This window comes from Nylanderia fulva, unplaced genomic scaffold (assembly GCF_048542155.1).
Source record: "Nylanderia fulva isolate GAGA-0341 unplaced genomic scaffold, ASM4854215v1 Scaffold16, whole genome shotgun sequence".
In the NCBI taxonomy this organism is placed as follows: domain Eukaryota; kingdom Metazoa; phylum Arthropoda; class Insecta; order Hymenoptera; family Formicidae; genus Nylanderia; species Nylanderia fulva.
In genome coordinates, this window is record NW_028189835.1 from 4370926 (window position 1) to 4391172 (window position 20247).

At 31.9% G+C, this 20247-nt stretch overlaps 5 protein-coding genes across 10 annotated transcripts in view; 2 read left to right on the forward strand and 3 right to left on the reverse strand.

Annotated features, from left to right (window-relative positions):
• Positions 1-598: 598 nt before the first annotated feature.
• Positions 599-5752, reverse strand: LOC114940443 (protein odr-4 homolog). Of its 2 annotated transcripts, none has more exons than XM_085480885.1 (8): positions 5487-5752; positions 5016-5195; positions 4659-4864; positions 4395-4566; positions 4149-4328; positions 3848-4061; positions 3578-3760; positions 599-1198 (listed from the first exon to the last, which is right to left on the reverse strand). In XM_085480885.1, the coding sequence occupies exons 1-8, from the start codon at positions 5580-5582 to the stop codon at positions 1188-1190; spliced, it is 1242 nt and encodes a 413-aa protein (XP_085337011.1). In that variant the 5' UTR covers positions 5583-5752; the 3' UTR covers positions 599-1187. The 2 variants fall into 2 exon arrangements, with proteins under 2 accessions (XP_085337011.1, XP_085337010.1); XM_085480884.1 differs by lacking the exon at positions 599-1198 and adding an exon at positions 2901-3498.
• A 131-nt stretch (positions 5753-5883) lies between these two features.
• LOC114940315 (Ecdysone-inducible gene L2) lies at positions 5884-10173 on the forward strand. The gene is given in 12 exon segments (XM_085480878.1): positions 5884-6388; positions 6490-6622; positions 6741-6961; positions 7266-7447; positions 7641-7797; positions 7886-7915; positions 8060-8237; positions 8443-8819; positions 9001-9281; positions 9361-9468; positions 9525-9603; positions 9606-10173. Coding segments are annotated over 12 exon segments (1875 nt in total). The 5' UTR covers positions 5884-6292; the 3' UTR covers positions 9639-10173.
• Positions 10174-13917: 3744 nt separating this feature from the next.
• On the reverse strand, positions 13918-20062 carry LOC146723945 (uncharacterized). Of its 3 annotated transcripts, XM_085480900.1 has the most exons (6): positions 19696-20062; positions 18570-19244; positions 17827-18495; positions 17532-17661; positions 17337-17464; positions 13918-16947 (listed from the first exon to the last, which is right to left on the reverse strand). In XM_085480900.1, exons 1-2 carry the CDS (start codon positions 20060-20062, stop codon positions 19237-19239), a joined length of 375 nt encoding a protein of 124 aa, XP_085337026.1. In that variant the 3' UTR covers positions 13918-16947; positions 17337-17464; positions 17532-17661; positions 17827-18495; positions 18570-19236. The 3 variants fall into 3 exon arrangements, with proteins under 3 accessions (XP_085337026.1, XP_085337025.1, XP_085337023.1); XM_085480899.1 differs by lacking the exon at positions 18570-19244; XM_085480897.1 differs by lacking the exons at positions 17827-18495; positions 18570-19244.
• Positions 16451-18752, forward strand: ImpL2 (Ecdysone-inducible gene L2). Of its 2 annotated transcripts, none has more exons than XM_085480891.1 (6): positions 16451-16689; positions 16887-16954; positions 17368-17452; positions 17556-17745; positions 17830-18134; positions 18354-18752. In XM_085480891.1, the coding sequence occupies exons 1-6, from the start codon at positions 16489-16491 to the stop codon at positions 18387-18389; spliced, it is 885 nt and encodes a 294-aa protein (XP_085337017.1). In that variant the 5' UTR covers positions 16451-16488; the 3' UTR covers positions 18390-18752. The 2 variants fall into 2 exon arrangements, with proteins under 2 accessions (XP_085337017.1, XP_085337016.1); XM_085480890.1 differs by having other exon boundaries at positions 16455-16689; positions 17830-18143.
• Positions 19335-20247, reverse strand: part of Btk29A (tyrosine-protein kinase Btk29A) — a 30799-nt gene continuing 29886 nt past the window's right edge. For both annotated transcript variants that reach the window (XM_029314796.2, XM_029314794.2), the window contains one exon: positions 19335-20182. In XM_029314796.2, the coding sequence (XP_029170629.1) occupies positions 20081-20182 (102 nt within the window). In that variant the 3' untranslated portion in view covers positions 19335-20080. The remainder of the gene's footprint in view (positions 20183-20247) is intronic.

Genomic DNA, 20247 nt, shown 5'->3' on the forward strand with positions numbered 1-20247 from the left:
GGACAATTCAATAAATTGTATTTCTTTGTTGTTTAAAATTACGTCCTGTTATCGAGGGCTCAGAGCGTACTATTTGGTAAGTTTACTTCATACATTTTGATCATTATTGTGAATGTTATATATATGGTATATGAATGATCTGATTTATCTTCACTAGCATTAATAAATCACACGTGACGTTTTTAAATATTTTTATGAGACTAATTTTAGGAAGTGTGTTAATTACAGGGTTTATGGTTTGTGACTAATTGATTGCTCCACAATTTGGGATTTTATATTATACATACGAAAGACAAAATGTTATATATATATAATTTGTAAATAAGTTTTAATAGACATAATATACGTAAAAAAATGTATCGAGTGCATGAAAAATGCTTTTTTTTATTTAAAAATGTCTGAGATTTATAATTTATTTATATAATTATATTTATATTCCAACTCTTTCTTTATAAATTTACAGAAATTTAAAATTCAGTAAAAATTGTACTATTTCAAAATTTTTGTGATTGCATTTATGTATGATAGAACAAAAAGAAATATATATAAGGGTAAATATATAAAAGGGTAAAAAGTCTAAATAATTAAAGAATAAAAGTAAATCTATTTATTTTATTAAGGATAAATAAACAGAATGTTTGCAAGAAAAATTTGTCGTAATGATATATCTAATATAGACTATTAATTTTATGGAATGTGCTGAGAATGAGTTAAATAATTTAAATTACAACGAGAGGTTGCATTGGTACTGCTGACATTTTGCGTGTAAGAAACACATACAGCCAACGCTGCACTTTCTTGATAATAATTGTACAATATGGTTTTTTCCTCTTTTTATGTTCTCTAAAGAAGTTTCATATAACAGCTTGTCCCACACGATTTAATAGCAATTATTTATTTTTTTCTTAATGCTGTGTATGTGCACTTTTGTACAAATTGTCCAACAAAAAATTGTAGTAAAACCGTAAACATTGGAGTTACTTATTTGCCGTTGTGAATTTTGTTTTTAGGTAGTACGACAAACAGCATAAGTCAACTTGTTAGCAACGAAATACCGTTAGCGTCTCTCAATATAGCACCAATTGATATCGACGAAATCGCTCCGTTGCCTCCTCGTCAAAGTGTCGTCGTTTCCTCCGCTCTGGATACATCTTCCATTCCGGCAGTAACGACTCCGTTGTCCGCGTCTAGACTAAGACTGTTACAAGATACGACTATGATAGAATCTGCCTTGGACTTGGATTCGTTGGAAGATGCGAGCGTCGGTAGAGGAAGTCAGTCGGGGCTTATAAAAATGGGTGTAGTATAAAATTCAGCTATCCACAAATTCGGTAGAATTGAAAAATTCTGTCGCCTTCTATCCGTTGGTATGGATAGCGCAATTTTAACAATATTGAATTTAAAGCATGAAATGCAATTTGTTTGTTACACCTTTGTTGTGAATAATTCGCGTATGAAATGATAATCACGAAATGATACATGCAGATGTAATTATTAGTATCATTATTAATTATAATAAGTAGATAATTATCGTGTTATGCTTTTTCTCGAGAGAAAAAGTAATTTTGAGGGAGATTTAAAAAAAAGAAACTAGGAAAATTAGATTATAAATCTAATAAAAACGGCCGAACTTATGCTATTATTAAAGTACAAATATGATTATTTACATAATTACATTTATATAATTGCACGAAAAATTTAAATTGAAACATTGTATAATTAGATTATTTTCCACAACTGCATTATTTATTATATCGTATTTATGCAGCTTTAATAATTATGTATACACCAGAAAAAGAGGAGCCAAAATGATATATTTTTTCTATTCTCTAAAGCGTCTGTATTATTAAATGTAATATCCTCTATAGGCTATAATGGAGTTTTTAAAAGAACTTTGAAAAGTATTATTTTAATATGTTGAGTTATTTATTGTTTATATATTACATATGTAGATTGTTCGCAATTCTGTATAAAAAGAAAATATTTAATTGAAAGAAGATATATGATAATGATGAGAAAAAATCTTATATTATTACATTTTTTATTGATCCACACAAATTTTTGTTACTTATCATATATAAGAAAATTTATTTATTTTTTTACTTTCTGACCTAATTCATCTAATTATTTAAAATTATATATATATATACGATGATATATATTATTGAAACTGATTTTACTATATAATAAATATAAAAAATGTATAGCATTACATTTGTACAAACTATATTTCTAACACTTGTTTGTGTTTGAACTAAAAGAAAGGATCAAAGTATGCTGTATTATATAGGTAATCAATTAAATATATTTGACTTTGAATAGAAAGAAAAAAATTTGAAAGAGACAGAGAGAGGAATAGCTTTCAATAATGAATAACAATATTTTATTGCAGAAAAATGCAAAAATGCAACTGATATTTCTTGTGTTATTTTCCTAATATTCTTAGAGATATTGTCTTTTTGAAAGAATTTGTCATGTGTACAGTGTAAAAAGTTTTGTAAATAAAATTTTCATACATGTTAGCATAGTTTTACAGATATTTACAAAATTTATTAAAGCAATGCCGCTAATAGCAAGTATTTAAATAGTAGAATTATCACTGCCTGATTTATTGATGAAATTTGTATCAAAATTACTTGTTATGACCTAATTTGACATTATTGTGCAATTATGTATTATTCAACTGAATAAATATTGAAGAATATATTGATAAAATAGCAGTTGTCATAATTAATGATATAAGAATATAAGAATTGTCATTATGAAAACTAAAATGCTATTCTTTTGTATATAACATATATGTATGATATTCTGTATATGTATGATATTCTGTACATGTATATATTATGTAGATCTATAATGAAATCCGCATATACATATAATATATAACGCAAGTTGAAAACATTTTATGGCATTTTATTGTATTTCCTTTCAAAATATATATTAAACATGAACAATATCTTGTAAACTAAACATTTATAAATGGCCGAAATTGTAATCTTTGTTTTTCACAAAGTTTTAGTCAATAAAAAAAAAAAAAAAAAAAAAAAAAAAAGTGTGTGTGTGCGAGTACATCATCTCGCAAATAAAAATATTGCGCTTTAATAGTATTTAAAGAAAGAAACAATAAGTATTATATATTAGTTTTTCTGTAGTGTGTATTAAATAAGTTAATATTTTTACATATAGACACATTTCAAAAAATGTATTATATTTTAAAATAGACATATTGAGATATAATGTGTAAAACACAGTGTGTGTGCCTGTATCTCTCTCAAGTACATTATTAATGAAATACAAATATCGAATATATATATTAAATCGTGAGAAATCGATGTACAAGGACAGCTATTATCAATATAATAAGCGCAATACTTAATCCAGTAAGATAAACGGTTATTTTATAAATGCTTGTTTGATGATTATTTCTGGTTGTATCAGTATTACTGTCCAACGGTTTATTATTGGCATCACTTTGGCAGTAAAATTCTGTTGGATCTGTGTCACCACATTCAAATAATGATATATGTGCGACTTTTTGAAGTTATTATAATGAAATGTTTACATTTCTACTTACCAGCTTGTAGTTCGACTTCTTTTTGTACTTGGCTTTCTTGCACCTTAAGATCTAGAAGTTCTTGTAACGACAATAATGCTTCCTGCGGTCCTTCGCCGGGAAAGAGATAATCCGATAGCGTGACTTTGTTTTCCGGTAACGCTATCAGTACCCTCCGCGGTGGTTCATGCAACGTGATATTTTCTGAAAGCAAATTGCAAAAATATAAATTGTATCGAAATTTACGTTATACTGAGAAAGATATCCCTTAAAAAGATATTCATAATTTACCTTCGGGAGAACCATTTTCTTCTTCTATTAAACTGTCCCAATGCATTTCCAATCTGCTTGCCAGAGATCTCACTATATCTTGTTTCACAGCCATGTTAGCTTCTGCAATACTGGCTTTTTGATATAAAAATGTTCTACTAACTAATTGTCCAATTAATCGTATCGATGCATTACATGATCTTATTTTTATAGATGAATTAGTATCATTTTGCTCCTGATAAGATAAAATAAATTTCATTTAATAAATTAATTTTCTATTTATAATTGTAATACATAATTAAATAAATTTATTTGTACTTACACAAGGAATGTACAGACTAACTTGAAGCGAGTTATTGTTATTGCTTTTTTTACTTTTACATTCTTTGCTATTCTTCTTTCTTTTACCAATCGTTTCTAAGGTGTCATCCGGAGCTCTCACTTCCCCTTCGATAACGACGAGTGAAGAATCGATTAAATCTGCTACGCTTGTCAAGATATTCTGTGATATTTATGCTTTTAGTTTATATAGTATTATTATAATGATACATTGTTTATTTGTTAATACCTGTAACTGTTTCTTGAAAGTCTCAGGATCCTTATCTGCAGCAATAAGATATAATCTATCAAAGTCTACTAGAGCTTCAAGTTGATGCCATTTAGTTGCCCTTTCTTGGAATTTCCAGTCGGCTGGTTTTAATATATTGTCTTTAATAATGTCTATAGACTTGCAAATACATCTAAAAATATAAAAAATTACTAAATTAGTTAAGAAATACTACATATATGTATAAAGAATTTGAGTTTACTGAAATCAGCAAAGGCAACATACTTTTGTGTAATGCTGTTAAAATTCAATATAATCTTTTCATCCTGATTATTTCCACAGAGGTGCTTATTATTCCATGATAGAGTTTTGTAAATTGCATTAAGAACTGATTTAAGTTTCTGTACATTATTAGTATTATCTAATATATCCTTAGGTCCAACAAGAAATACACCAAGTACCCACATTCCACCAGGCAGCATTTTTGTAACCTGTAAATGAAAGAAAAGACAAGGTACTGTTATGATTATCTCTATGTAATACATTCAATATATATATAAAAAGAGATGAGAATTTATAAAAATATGGAACGTCAGTCTTGTATATCTCATTCTGTAATTGTGTCAAGATAATAATACATACATGTTTAGCGTGATCAGCAACCCAACTGATGGGTATATCCTTAACAGATTTAATATATGTATTTGCTGTATCTTGTTCTTCAAGAATCGTAGAGCCAATTGATGTTTCTTCTACGATATTTTTAGTTAGAGGCGGTGGTGTCTTTGCTAAATGCACTATGTAGTCTTTTTGTCCAGAGCTCTGTAATGTCAAATAGAAAAAAAGTTAATACAGATATAAGTATTATGTATAATTTATCATTAAAGTCTGACATTTAAAATTCTAAAAAGCTTTTTTTAAACTATTGCTTCTAAAATTAAAAAAAGGAAACACAACTTGAACAGTGAGTACATTTAAATTTTAATAATTTAAAAAGTAACTCGAACATAAATTTGCATTGCATATCTTCCACTATCGCATATGTTAAAAACGAGGGAACATTGTGACACGAGGAAAATTGAAAAATAAACAAGAAAAAAAGAAAAGTCGAACCTGTCCTAAAATTAACCCTATTACGTATCCATCTGGTTTTCCTAGAGACGTTAAATACGCGCGAAGATGTTCCTCGGCGTAAATTGTTCGTCCCATTTTTTTTTCCTATATTTCTCTATTATTCTTCACAACAAATCCATACACGACAATTCACATTTCGATACTGCCATCTGCCATGTATCACATTTGCAAAATTCGTATGTCGGAAAATGAAAATATCGTCCTCGATGACAACGTCATGCCATACCCACTTTCAGAAATTGGAAAACGTCACAAAAAATGAACACTGTCGATAAAAAAATTATCACCTAATGGTAAAAATTCAATGCTCACCTCAGGTAGATAATGCAGATCCCTCTGTATTCGATGTACCCCGGCAGCAGACTCCAGATTGAAAACTCACGAGCAGGTTCGAATGACAGATGACAGTCCGTGTTATATAGACGAGTAGAAAAATGTTCGAGTATAGAGTCGTGTTATAGAATTGTTTGACAATGTCGATTACTGTTTACTAGCACGGTTCGCTCCTATCGACCGAATAGAGAGGAATGTGTGTGATAAAGGTCATGATAAAGGTGATAAATGTAACGTGAGCGTGTAATGCGCCGCAATTCGGTCCCCGTTACGACGTGTTATGCGCGCATGTTGTCGCGAGCGAGAAAAAAATGTACATTATTTAAAATATATCAGAGCGCGGACTGTCGAGGAAAATAAGCCGCTCCCTGCGTGATCGCGACGCGATATATTTTTTATGTCTCGCGTTTTAAGATGATAAATATTGTTCGTGAGACAAAATTAACGAGACAATGTACATGTACAGTGAACGATGCTGTGTCGCTCTTATTCTCTTATTTATTCTGGTACAAGCGGATGGACTTTACTTGGTCCATAATACTTGTAACGTAAGTTATGTGACAAATGACTCTTATTTATCTCGAAAGTAATAAAAGTACATAATGCTGTGATATTTATGTATTATTATGTCTTTTAATTTGTTTTTCAGTTAATCAGGCACACATGCCACGGAAAGGTATTTAATCAGAGTGTAACTGAAGAGCGTGAAGCTGTTGATTATTGTATTAATGAAGACATTCCTCATGCTAGGAATATACACTATGTACTAAATAATTTAACTGGTATGATGTCACTTTGATGTTGAATAATTTTATATTGTATAATTGATTCAACAAAATAATTGATAACAAAATATTTAATATATTACATTGATTGATCAAATTTTTCTTTTCATCTAAGGTATTTTGAAGTTAAAATTTGTACCTCCCAAAAGAGAATGCGGATTAGGAGTTGCCTTATTAATTAATCCTTCAATCAAGAATGAAGCAGAATGTAACAAGTATACTTTTTCACCAAACAATGCATATTCGTTAGTACATACTGTAGACAGAAATGTATGTATTCTTAAGGATACTAATCAACTTGCAAGACATAATAAAACTTTGACCTCTTTATGCCAGGTAATAAATTAATTAAAATATGTGTTTGTATCTAAATATATGTATAATTCGTGTCTAGTATTAAATTTTGCAAAATAATTTTGTAAATATATAAGAATACTGTATAAAAAATGACCTAAATGTACAAGACAACATGTACTTTGTAAATATTTGAAGAGATTAATCTTTTATATATATAATACACACAATTATTTGTATATTTATACATACATACATCCATATACACACATATTAATAAGAACAAATTTATTTAAAAACTTAAAAATAATTTATACATATTAGTTAATATTAATTAATATTTCAGGACAATATTGAACTGTCGTTCCATCATATTTTCACAGGATGCTATGCGGTTCGATTTCATATAGGTTTTGACAATTATGTAATAAGAGATCTTAAATTTTTTTACACTAGTTATCAACGTACTGAAGTAACAGAACCACCGTTTACTTGTAAATATGACACACATTTGATTCTTAATCAAAGGTATAGTATAAAACATATATAATAATAATTGTTATATATATTAAATAAATGTATATTTAATCACAAGATTTCAGACAATAATTTATTTTCTATTGTATGCATAAAATAAATATACTTCTAAAAAATTGTTTATTTTGAAAAAAAGACAATATATAAAATAGAATATATATATATATTTTACAATATATTACAGGAATCAAATGACAAATTTTACATTAGACATTTCACTACCAATAGATACAGTAAACTAGTTACTGGAATTTGAATTGATATCACCGCGAACTGAAAATCAACGAAAAAAATGCGTTTGGCGTGGAGAAGGATATATAGAGAAATGGTCAATTAATATGGTAATATTTAAGTATTAATGAAGTATGCATTTCTAATTTTTTTTTGCAATTGATATTTTTTAGCAGATTGAATTTTTTATTTTTACAGTACTCAACTGATCGATGCGCTCTAAAATCGGTAAATATTATTTCTTTTAATCTTAATTTTATCTTAAAATAGCGATAAGTTGTTTTAAAATGTAGATTCTCTATTTTTTTATATTTATATCTATGTAAATGTGATTTTTATTGTATATTTTATACAAAAATTTTGATGAAATAGATGCAGATAGTGAATGGAAAAAATATAAGGACTATACAATGTAATTTCCAAGTTGAACAAAATGAAAACAATGAAGATTATTGTTTTATATATCGTATTAAGGATATAAGATGCCATAAAAATACTGTCTGGAAGCCATCACATGAAAATCCAAACCATATGTGTACATGGGTAAAACGTAAGTGCGAAGAAAAAAGTAATATTATGAAAAGAAAATATATTACACAAAGAAATTAATTATAATTAAAAGAATAATATTTTTTATTCATATCATATCATATGTATATATTGCTCTTTAATATATCAGAGAGATTTTTATATAACTATTAATTACAGGGACTTTTTTTTTTAATAAATTATGTTGAAAATTACTATATTCACAGGTTGCAAGAATGTTTCGCTACATCTCGACAGAATTGAGACAATAGAATCAAATAAATTGCAAAGTACAAATATACTGTTGTCAATTATCGCCTCTATATTAATAGTATTAGTGATCGGAATAGGTTTCTGGTATCTATGTATTCGTAAGAAGAAAATCACCTTGTTTGTTAATCCGCATCATGATGATTTTCTGAATTCTGCTTGTTTCGAATCCACCGATCTTAGCGTCGTCGATAATAACGACAGTGACAAGGAAATCGATCACGATAATCTTTCGGGCAATGATATTGTTCTTCTTTATACTAAAAATTCAATATCCTTTATGGCATTGATGAAAGATTTTCGCGAAACACTTGCCAAAATATGTTCCTGTTCTGTAAGTTCTTTATCGTAGATTGTCAATAATATTTTCCTATATAACATTTTACCACATATATTAATCAAAATTTTTATCATTAAAAAAGTATCTTGATTAAAATGTTCTCATATAATGTAATATAATATAAAGTATAACGCGATCTGTAAAGAATGCTTCTCATGAACTGTTGTTTTTAAAGGTATATGACTGGTATGAGGAAGCTGAATGGAATGACGTAGCTAAAGTTGGTCCTGTTTCATGGTTTACTAAATTACTTAATGGCAAATGTCGTATCGTTTGGATAGATACACCAATAACAAGATCCATTATTATATCAAAGGAAAATACTTCAAGCTTGAATATACTTGATAAATATATAATAGGTGATTTTCGCGACACAGCATTTCCCGTTGTACTTGAATTAGCAAAACGTAATATAAATGACACCGTGCAGCAATATCGTAGACATTTCGTCGTGAGGTGAGGAACCTCATAATAAATAATTATTTTTGTTAATATGAACATTTTTTTACTGATTTATGCTATAATAATTATGTAGATTTGAAGGATTGGAAAGCATGGTTGATGTGAATGATCCGTTTCTGGATCTCTCACCTCATGCACGATATCGCATGCCACATCATCTTACACAGTTGTGTTTAGACTTGTAAGTATATCAGATGATATTTGAAATGTTTCGTAAGATAAATCAGATACTTTTAGGTCGATGGAAAAATCAGTTATTCCTAAATATCAGATAAAGGTAGAAGAAAATCTTTTAGAGCAACGCCTAAAACTCGTGAAGATGGAGTCAATAATGTGAAAATGGCCAATTAATACTACAAGTCAATACAGAATACAGGATCTCAGCATTATCGTACTTCACGACTGTCCAACATAATGATATTTCATTCGTGTTTCAAATGCGATTGCAATAGTATATATTTGTTGTTAATCAAAGATGCTACCTCATTGTTATTGCAATAGTATCAATTTGTTATTAATCAAAGATGCTACCTCTAATTAATTAAAAATAGGGCGATGTTTAAATGCCGTCTCAATTTTTATAAGATTATTGATGATTTGTATGTGCAAGTTATTTGATATTCTTCGGCAATATTGAAGTTAAGACAATCGTTGCGTCCTGTACTTTTAGAATATGTTAATTATAAATCGCTCATTTAACTCGATGTCGTATAATATTGTAAGATTTAAGTTTTAACTTTATATGTATATTTATCATGTTGATAGAAATGTTATATATATATACATATTATATATGTATACATAATATATATACACACATGTACATATATATATATGATTTATATTTTATAATAAACATGTTGAGAAATGCTATATATACTTATAATTATATATACTTACAATTATATATATTATATATAATCTATTAGTTATATATATAATCTAGTAATTATATATAATCTAGTAGTTATATATATAATCTATATATCCAATAAGTATTCTCATTATTTGTTAATGTTACGTGTTATCTATGTAAATTTTATATAGTACAAATATATTTAGAAATATTTTTTTGTAATTATCGACAATGTAAGGAAGTATAGCATTATTATTACAGAGATGCAATCTTGCATTAATTCAATAAATTTTTTAAGATTTACTTTTTATTGTTACTTTAATTTATACTTTATTTTTTGGCTATATCCTCTATATTCTTGTGCGCGCTTAATAATAGAAATAGTTTCTCAGTCGTAGGCAAAATACGTTTCAAAAAAATGTGAGTAAATCGTGCTGTAAAAAAAATTGCGTGACCTTTCTAACTCTATAATGTATAACGAACATTTTGTTGGGTTTCAAGTTGAAAATGTTAACGTAAATGTCATTATCATGATTAAGTCAATTCGAAATGCTTTTAGAGGGCAATGATGACATTATCGTTTTATGTTTCAGCAAAAAAGTTAGCATGTTAAAAAAAAGAAAAATTATTAGTTTATAGTTAGCTAACAAAGATATAAAAATTGATAGATTTAATATATTATTCTCTTTCAGTATAAATATATTGACAATAGTAAAATAAATATACAATTTCAGCATGTCCTCAATTTTTCAATACCTTTCTCATCTTATTCATTTTTTCTAATCAAGATGAAAATAATATAAAATTAATTTGTGAAAATGTTATATAATAATTTGATTATATATATATATATATATATATATATATATATATCACGGTTTTGTTAGATTTAATATATATTATATATTTAATATAATTTAAATATTTTTGTGTTTAATTAATAAAATAGTATTTATAATTTAACGTTTTTAGTCAAGTTAATAACTTTTCAGTATATGTGTATAAAATGGAAGGTTAAACATGTATTTTAACGTGTTAAAGATATTTTTCAAAATGTAACCACTTGCTTGCCCTAACAGAACACATGTTTAAAAGATGTTTTATAATTACAACCTTTCAATGTCCTTTGAACTTGAGACATCTTTTGGACATATGTTCTGTTAGGACGGTAAAAAAGTCAAAATTTATTCTGAAATAATATATATATATATATATATACAGGGTTTGTCCGGAAAGTAATGCGTCGCATTTTTTTGTGACGCGACTATACATCGCAGAGCGATGGGACCGGTTGGGGAGGAAGGGGGGTACCCTTAGCTTTCCAACGGTAGGTCGCTCAATTGTTTCCATGCGCTTGGAGGGTTAGGACGGCTTATTTTGTGAACCTCTGCTTAGTGGTCGCGTCGAACTTGTGATGGAGAGAACGATAGAGCAACGCTATGCGATAAAGTTTTGCGTGAAGCTGGACAAGACGCCGCTGGAAACTTTTGAAATGCTCAAGAAAGTTTTCGGGGACGATTGCCTTTCCAAATCGCAGTCAAACAGATGGCACAAGATGTTTAGAGAAGGTCGGAAGGAGGTCGCCGACGAGGCGCGCGCAGGACGCCCGTCAACATCGCGAACGGACGACAATGTGACTCGTGTGCGCCAATTATTGAATTCAGACCGTCGAATGAATGTTCGCTTAATGTCGGAATTATTGAACTTGCCGAAAACGATTGTTCACGAGATTGTATCGGAAGACTTGGCCATGCGGAAGATTTGCGCAAAACTTGTGCCCAGAGTGTTGACCGATGCGCAAAAGCAACACCGAGTGGAAGTTTGTGAAGAACTCAAGCAACTCTGTGCAGATAATCCAATTTCCTGAACAACGTGAGTCAAGTTGGTTCTTTCAGTACGATCCGGAGTCAAAGAGGCAGAGTGCGGAATGGCACACGACGTCGTCGCCGCGCCAGAAGAAGGCTCGCATGAGCAAGTCCCGGGTGAAGTCAATGCTCATTGTTTTTTTTGATGCAAAGGGGATAGTGCACCATGAATTCGTACCCCCCGGCCAGACTGTCAACGCTCAATTTTACAAGGAAGTGCTTCAAGACTGAATCACAGGATCGGCTGCGTCCGAAAGGAGATCCGCGCTTCATGGAAACTCCATCACGACAACGCGCCGGCTCACACCGCCTTGTTATTACGGCCTACCTGACCCGGATCGGTGTGGCAACGGTGCCGCAGCCGCCCTACAGTCCCGACTTGGCCCCGGCGAACTTTTTTTTATTTCCTCGGCTGAAAAGGGAGCTCAAAGGACAACAGCTCGAGTCGGTTGACAACGTACAAGCTACTTCGACGGCCTCCCTGAATAGCATCCCAGTCAAGGAGTTCCAGAAATCTTATGACGCATGGGAAATCGCGTTGGCAAAATGTATTGACGCAAAAGGGTCATACTTCGAACAATTTTAAGTTGTTTTACCTATGCGATCAATAAATTCTTTTTAAAAAAATGCGACGCATTACTTTCCGGACAAACCCTGTATATATATATTATTTCAGAATAAATTTTGACTTTTTTACCGTCCTAACAGAACATATGTCCAAAAGATGTCTCAAGTTCAAAGGACATTGAAAGGTTGTAATTATAAAACATCTTTTAAACATGTATATGCAATGTAATTGAGCGTCAGTATTAATAGAAAATAAGGCGGTATATGCGCACATATGATTTGAATGTCTACAATACAAATCTTTCAGTATTCTTCTTTTTGTTATAATATAATAATAAATTAAAATGTTTTTCTTTAAGAATATTTGATACTTTAATTATAAAATTTCGACATATTATAATCCGTAATATATTTTAACACGAAAAACTCCGAAAAAATATCGTCCTAATCATTGAAAATATATTTCTTTGAAATTTTTTTCTGATTTTAATTATTGCATTGATTAATTCAAGAATTGATAACAATTGATTTTCAATTTAATATATATATATATATATATAAAATATGTAAGAAAGCTTGCGTGTGTATCTTAAAGATTTTATGACTTTTACTATAAAAATTATAATTTTCAGATTTTCAAGTTTTTATTCGTAATACATTACTCAACGCGACTCTTCGATATCTGTATTTGGAAAATTTTAAATAGTTTTTATCACATACGCATAATGTAAAATTTGTTGTATTAATTGACAATATATTTTGTGCAAATTGATAGATTTAACATTGAAAATTCAATATTTAAATGTGATTAAATAGCACAATACTTTTGATCGTATATAAATATAATATTCTCAGTGTGTGATATTCTATTTTTATCTACAACGTTCGTATCTTCATAAAACAAAGAATAGTGACCCTCGAGATATAATATTTGAGAAAATATTACTGATCGCACACACACACACACACACACACACATATATATATACACACACACCATAGACATATACTTTTATGTCTATGATACACACACACAACACACACACACATATATATATATATATACATACACACAGTAAGTTATTTGCTCGTTCTTCATTTAATGGATTCTAACGAACGCACATTTATTGTAACATCGTTAGCTTCTACACATGGGGCTCTTCAGGCGAAGAGAGCTATATTTCATTTGGAAATGCGCATAGCGGAAGATTTATGTGAATATTTCGTACGATCTCTGTTATACGAGAAGGGCAATTTGCATAAGTTTGAGAAAGCAAAAATAATTATTTTGAATAAGAACACGCACGCGCAAAAGTGAGGAATTTTAAAATTATACTCTAAATACTATATTGCGTATTTTATTACGAGTAAGCAATCCAATTCATTCATTGCCGTCGAGTGTGATCTAACATCTCGTGAACATTTTTACGAGAGATTCAGCGTAATTTTGAGGTAACAACCTCAAAACCGCTGACGAAATTCAAATTTGATGGCACAGCTGTTTTAATGCGGACACACGCTTTTTCTTGGAGCTTCCTCTTCATGATTGACCGCATATTTCGAATTGCATTCGGATCGGATTCGCGGATAAGATAAATTCGAAAACGACGAAATATTATTGCGATATAATATAATGGAGGATACAATTAATCGATCTAATTCTAATAAAAATAACAAATATATAGAATTTGTGTCGACATATTACGTTCAATTAAAATTTCGATATTTCGCGTTAATTAATCCAGAGAGAATCTTCCCCGGAGAGTTGAAATAATGTCATATTTTATTTCGGAGATGAGGTCTTCCTTCAAATAATTAAAGTTAGCTCTCGCATGGATCAAAGCTTATTCGAAACTTCGTTGCTCTTAAAGAGCAAAAAAGAAAAAAATCGAAGAGAAAAAGTAGAGCTATGAAATATAGGAGATATGTATAAAAATATTTCTATACACGATATTGAGACCTGACGGATAATTGGTGTCATCTTCTTCCTGATACACGATCGCTTTCAATAAAAGTAATTATCGTGTCGTTCTTTTGAGATATAAAAATCGATGGACCGTAGATGAGGGTAGAAACAAATTGGGGAGATATCTATTACGCGGGTACAAACGACCCGTGCAGATAATGAATTCGATTGTTTGTCGGTGGTATTATCGCCCTACTCCCGGTAATAACGGCCAATCGGGAAAAGGGAAGGGCGCCCGCTGTTATATTCGAAATATATAAATGGACCAATAACTGTTATACCGTCGTTCAGTCGAGCTCCTCGATTCGCCGGTGATAAACTGCGGGAGCTTGTCCTCTTTTTTCCCTTTTTTTGTCGAATCTCCCTTCGAACGGACAGAGTTATTCAAAAAATCGCAGCGCTGGTTGCACGCACGGTAAGTCACGCACGATTTCGACATTTTACTTCAATTCATAGAGAAAGAGAGAAAAAGAGTGAAAGAGAAACAGCGAGAGAGAGAGAGAGGAAGGATCCACCGCGAATATGTCTAATAAAAAATATTTTTTTTTATAAATACGCGTGTTAATTTGTTACGCGGTATGTAACTTTACGTATTTTTTAGTACATCGCTCGAAACATTCAAATATTTTCTCTAATATTCGTGATTGAAATGATTTTTTTAAAAATGAATGATTTATTAAATCTAATATCTCTCTTAATTAATCTAATATTCGTGTCCAACAATTTTTTATATAAATGAAAAATATTTATATATAATCCTTATAGAAATTTATCACTAGTAACGCTAATTTATCTGTTATTTCGAGTACTTAAAAATTACTGCATATCAGTATTTTAAGTACTCGAAATAAGTGATTAATTAGCGTTACTAGTGATAAATTTCTACAAGGAAAGTTTCTCCCTAACAGTTTAATTATTTCAAAATGTTAAAAGTCCAGTTAAAATCTCGAGAAGATGACATTTTTCTCTGATTGTTTCGAGCGGTGTACATCCGGACGAAATTTAAGAATTTCACGAATAAAACTGCGCGTTAAACTGCGAGAGGCTCGACAAAAAAATTGAAGAAATTGTGAAGCGTGCCTTCACGCACGTGTCGTCCGATTCGTTTTCCCTCTCCATCTCGAGAGGCGGGTAAAGCAAACCAATCCGAGCCAAAACGGCTGATGCAACAAGGCAAAATAGCGCATCCACCGCATCTGACGTGCTCTCGCTCACGTACTTTTTTTTCAACCGCTGTGGGTGGCACACGAGACATTAGAACGGCTCCCTAATCAATGTAAATTAATCGCTACGTGTTTGCATCATATATACAGAGTGTTCTCCGTCGCTCAGCGCACTTTTCAATTAATTTTTTTTCTTTATCAAAATCGTGTCAATGTCTTGTAATTATCTTCAAATCGCGAGAGATCGAAAATTAAAACTACGCGCGCGAAAAAAATAGACGGTCAATTTTGTTCATTTAAACTTGTGATACAAAGATACGCTAAATGTTGAGAAAGTTTAAATAACGATAAGTAACAATCATCTGGTTCTCGTGAAAGATTTTTGCTGGAAAAGCGAATTGATTCAAAATTTTGGCCAAGGAACCAATAGACCCAAAACTCAAAGGAAGTTAGCGACGAAGGTACACTATATATATATATATATATATATTACATATATCGTCATGCATGAAAATACAAATAAGTATAATAGATACATTGCACGTGCATGAATGTTCGTTTAGCACACAATTCTTTTATCTTTTTTCTATCGCCTACTTACTCGGTGAAATTTCACTAATTCAACGCGCGCGTGTTGCCACCATGGAAATAGATACGGCATTAATTCTTATTATACGTAAAAATCACGCAAATATAATCGCTTGTTTTCCGTTTACTATCTCGAGGAAACATCTTCGGGATGATATCTCGTCGTACTTTCTTGAAGGGAAACTTGAATGCTGAAATGATGCTCTTTCTCCAGATGCAACTGTGTCTATCGAACTTTGTACGCCTCCTGGTGATCGTCGCCGTGTCCGGCGTAACTCTTGGGAATCCTTTGAGATTCTTACTGCTGACAAATACATCGTACACGCGGGCAAATGTTGACCAGTCCAGTGCAACGAATAGACTGAAAAATGATATTAAACCAGCCGCCGAGAAAAAGGTGTATATCATCGATAAGCATCTAAAAATTAGCTAAAGTTTTAATGCGTCTATGAAAAAATTTTTTGCTCCGTTTACTATTTTGCTAATTTACTACAGAATTACTTAGCTATTTGAAATGCATGAGATCCAGTCGAATACTCTCTCTCTCTCTCTCTCTCTGTGCTCCTATCCTATCTACAATCGTCTTCGTTTTAGACCGGCTTTACGTTGACTTGGACCAGGATTTTGCAGAATCCGCCGGATTCCTTGGAAGTCGCTGTCGGGTAAATATATATACATTTTGATATATACAGGATCTAAATAAGTGCAAAAAATTTTAGATGATTCTTTGTCGAAAATTACAAGAGGGATTTCTTATATAAACACTCCTTGAGGAGTTACATTTTTTTCAGACAAAAAAAATAAAACTTGATTAATATTTTCCATTAATAAAAAGGATATTTATTAATATTAAAAAAAAAAAATTTAATTTTTACCTCCCTCTTTAGAGAAGTGCAGCTCCTCAGGGAGGGATATAAGAGTATATAAATTTATATAAGAAACCCTCCCTCTCTCTTAATTTTCAACAAAGAATCATCTAATTTTCGCATTGATTTAGATGCATTCTGTATAAAGTAATGATTAATACAGAAGTAATATAATCACGTTTTTGATGTACTGAACTCATTCATTTTAGGAGTCGCGTCGAATTGCAATGCGAGGTAGCTGGAAATCCACCGCCGCAAGTTTACTGGATAACAGGAAACGAGCCGGAAAGACAGGTCAGTCTCTTCCTATTGATTATCTTGCTCAATAAATCCTCGTAATTTGTGATAAATCTTATCACACGACATTCCTTACATTTCTTTAATTGTGATCCGGCAGATTCAGGAGCTGACCACTCGGGCTCAAGAAGCGAGCAACATCGTATCCACGGAATGGGAGGGAGTAAGTCAGGTCTTGTCCACGTACGTGATCGATTGCGTCAGACCTGAAGATCAAGGTTTAAAATATTGTGTATCCGTGTCTAAAAATATAGTTGCTCAATCGACAGCGACGGTACTCTTAGTTAATAGTAAGTAAAAACAGGCGGGAAAATTTCGCGTCCTCCGTCTACGTAAAGAATAAACTAATAACATTTTACTGTTTCTCTTACCAGCAACCAAAACAGCCACATGCAGCAGCGAAAGCCAACCCACCATCACCTTGCATTCTTCCTGGAGATTCGCTCTTCAACATAACACGGTGATTCTTCCGTGCAGAGCCGCTGGTCAACCGACGCCTTATCTATTTTGGGTAGATAACTCGGGCAAGACGATAAGTCCCGCGACACACGCAAGACATACCGTTCTAGCTAATGGCGATCTGGAGATATCGGATCTCGAATGGGCCGACATGGGTGAATACACTTGCAAGGTGCAGTCGGGATACACGGAGAAGAGCGTATCCACATTTCTGTATCCCGTACGTTCCGTACGTATACGTAATTAACTTTCGTGAATTTTTAATTCAACTTGCGTGCATCTAATATATTTGAAGAAACTATCGGCGTTAATACGTTTAAAAAATCGTTGATGTTCACAATTCTCTTAAATATTATTCGATAATATTATACATAATCTTTCTTTTTACCATAACAATATGATTGCGATTGCTGTATGAGCCTTTCTATTTTTCCTCCAGGAATCAGAAATAAGACAAACGGAAAATCCCGCATAAAAGAGGCTCGACACAGCTCGACACAGTTTCTGCAGTTCCAATGCCTTTTCCTACAACCGCGTGTATAAGTGTGAACATCTGTTACACTTATCAGTTTATACATTGTCTAAAAACAGAATGTAATTTAATTATATAGAAGTATTATGTATTATAGAAGTACTTATTATTATTATTTTTTACATTTACGACACCAGTGTTGGCTTTTCCTCGGAAGATCAATATTTGTACGATAAATTCGCTTTCCATGTTAGGTCGACGTACATAAAAATAAGACTTTTTCTTGAATTTGCATCGAAGAAAGTTTGTAGATGAATTCAAAATTTTAGTTAGTAGTTTTAATAAACGCGACCTATACGATCTGCATTTTTGTAAGAATTTTTATTCCTTATTTTATTCCTACCACTTGTCCGAAAAACGTCGAAATATAGATTTTTAGAACCAAGTATTTTTTACAACTTATTAATATGTATGTATAAAACGTATTTTAAATTAATTAATTTGATTACATATATGTTATTTAATTATATTTTGTATAAGATTTAAAAATTTAGGACAAAATTCATAACAAGGCAGTTAAGTCATCATTAATGTTGCAAATTTTATGTATATCTTACTTACCATTTATATGCAGCTGTCTATTAATCCAAGTAAGAATTGCACACAATTATTCGTTAGAATAAAATACTTTTTTCTTGTGGCTTCTCTCTCTCTCTCCTCCTCCTCCTCTCTCTTCCCCCTTCTCTTTCCTTTTTGCTTTTAAGTGATATACATATGTGACGTAAACGTAGACAAGCTTAATTATTTAATCCGTTTATTAAGCAAAAAACAGTATCTCTGATTCTCAAAGTTATGTCACTGTTTGTCAAAATAATAATAATAATAAAAAATGAATATATTCTAGGCGGAATCACAAGTTGTATATATTGCATTTGTTTCAAAAGGCCATCAATAAATACTATTGTTCTATTTATAAATGTATTTATGACGATACAGAGTAAAGTCTAAAAATTATATGGGAAAAATAGTATGTGAAACACACACACAATAGTATCACGCATCCTAATGTCGGATAAAGTCGTGTAAAATCCGGAACATGAAGTGTTCGGGGATAACACGGAGAGGGAACGAGAGGGGAAGGTAGACGAAGGAGCGTTACGCTTACGGCCGGGGGTGAAGAGGAGAAAGGCCGAGGAAGTTTAGAATCACATCTCCGCATTACGGCGGTTCTCTAATAGCGCGAATACAGAATAGTGTAAACTTAATTACACGTACGCGCGTGTACATATGTATACGTTCATTCATTTACCTTTAGTGGCTCGTATCGCCTTGCATATTTCGATCCACGGATGCCCGTAGGAACTGCAAACGTCGCACACGTTGTTGGTCGAGCTCGAGGATGGTTTTTGTTGACTAGCTTGATGCCCGGGTGTATTTGGCGACGAGGAGCCCTCTCCTTTTGATTTGCACGTGATCGACGAGAAACGACGAGTGAAATCGATCGTGGCAGGCGATGGGGGAGAGGCCGGCGCACGGATCTTGCGTAACGACGGCAATGTTGCTGAATTATACGACAGATTTGACGACGGCAGACCGGCGGAGGACGATCGTTCCGACGACGGTGACGATTTCGCCGTCGATCGGATTGTGCGGCAGGAAGGCGAGGACAAGCGCATACACCGCAGAAGGTTGAGTCAATCGTTGACCAACCCTTGCGAGACGCTCATCAGCTGTTCCTTCAAGACGCGGAAGGACGGTCGCACTTCCGGACAGTGTGCCCAACATTTGCGCATTACCTGATATTCGTTCAATACGTTAATTTAGAATCAGAATAACAATAGGTCCAGAAATGTGGAGAAAT

Excerpts from the sequence above, each read along its gene's own strand:
- LOC146723945 (XM_085480897.1), bottom strand. The coding sequence starts at position 20,062 with ATGCGCTTGTCCTCGCCTTCCTGCCGCACAATCCGATCGACGGCGAAA. Across the intron at positions 17,662-19,695 it reads GGCGATACGAGCCACTAAAG|GTCTGACGCAATCGATCACG; the intron begins GTAAATGAATGA and ends CTTGATCTTCAG.
- LOC114940443 (XM_085480884.1), bottom strand. The coding sequence starts at position 5,582 with ATGGGACGAACAATTTACGCCGAGGAACATCTTCGCGCGTATTTAACG. Across the intron at positions 4,329-4,394 it reads CTTTCAAGAAACAGTTACAG|AATATCTTGACAAGCGTAGC; the intron begins GTATTAACAAAT and ends TAAATATCACAG. Across the intron at positions 3,499-3,577 it reads AGAAGTCGAACTACAAGCTG|ATCCAACAGAATTTTACTGC; the intron begins GTAAGTAGAAAT and ends GTGGTGACACAG.
- ImpL2 (XM_085480890.1), top strand. The coding sequence starts at position 16,489 with ATGATGCTCTTTCTCCAGATGCAACTGTGTCTATCGAACTTTGTACGC. Across the intron at positions 16,690-16,886 it reads AACCAGCCGCCGAGAAAAAG|ACCGGCTTTACGTTGACTTG; the intron begins GTGTATATCATC and ends TCTTCGTTTTAG. Across the intron at positions 17,453-17,555 it reads GAAACGAGCCGGAAAGACAG|ATTCAGGAGCTGACCACTCG; the intron begins GTCAGTCTCTTC and ends GTGATCCGGCAG.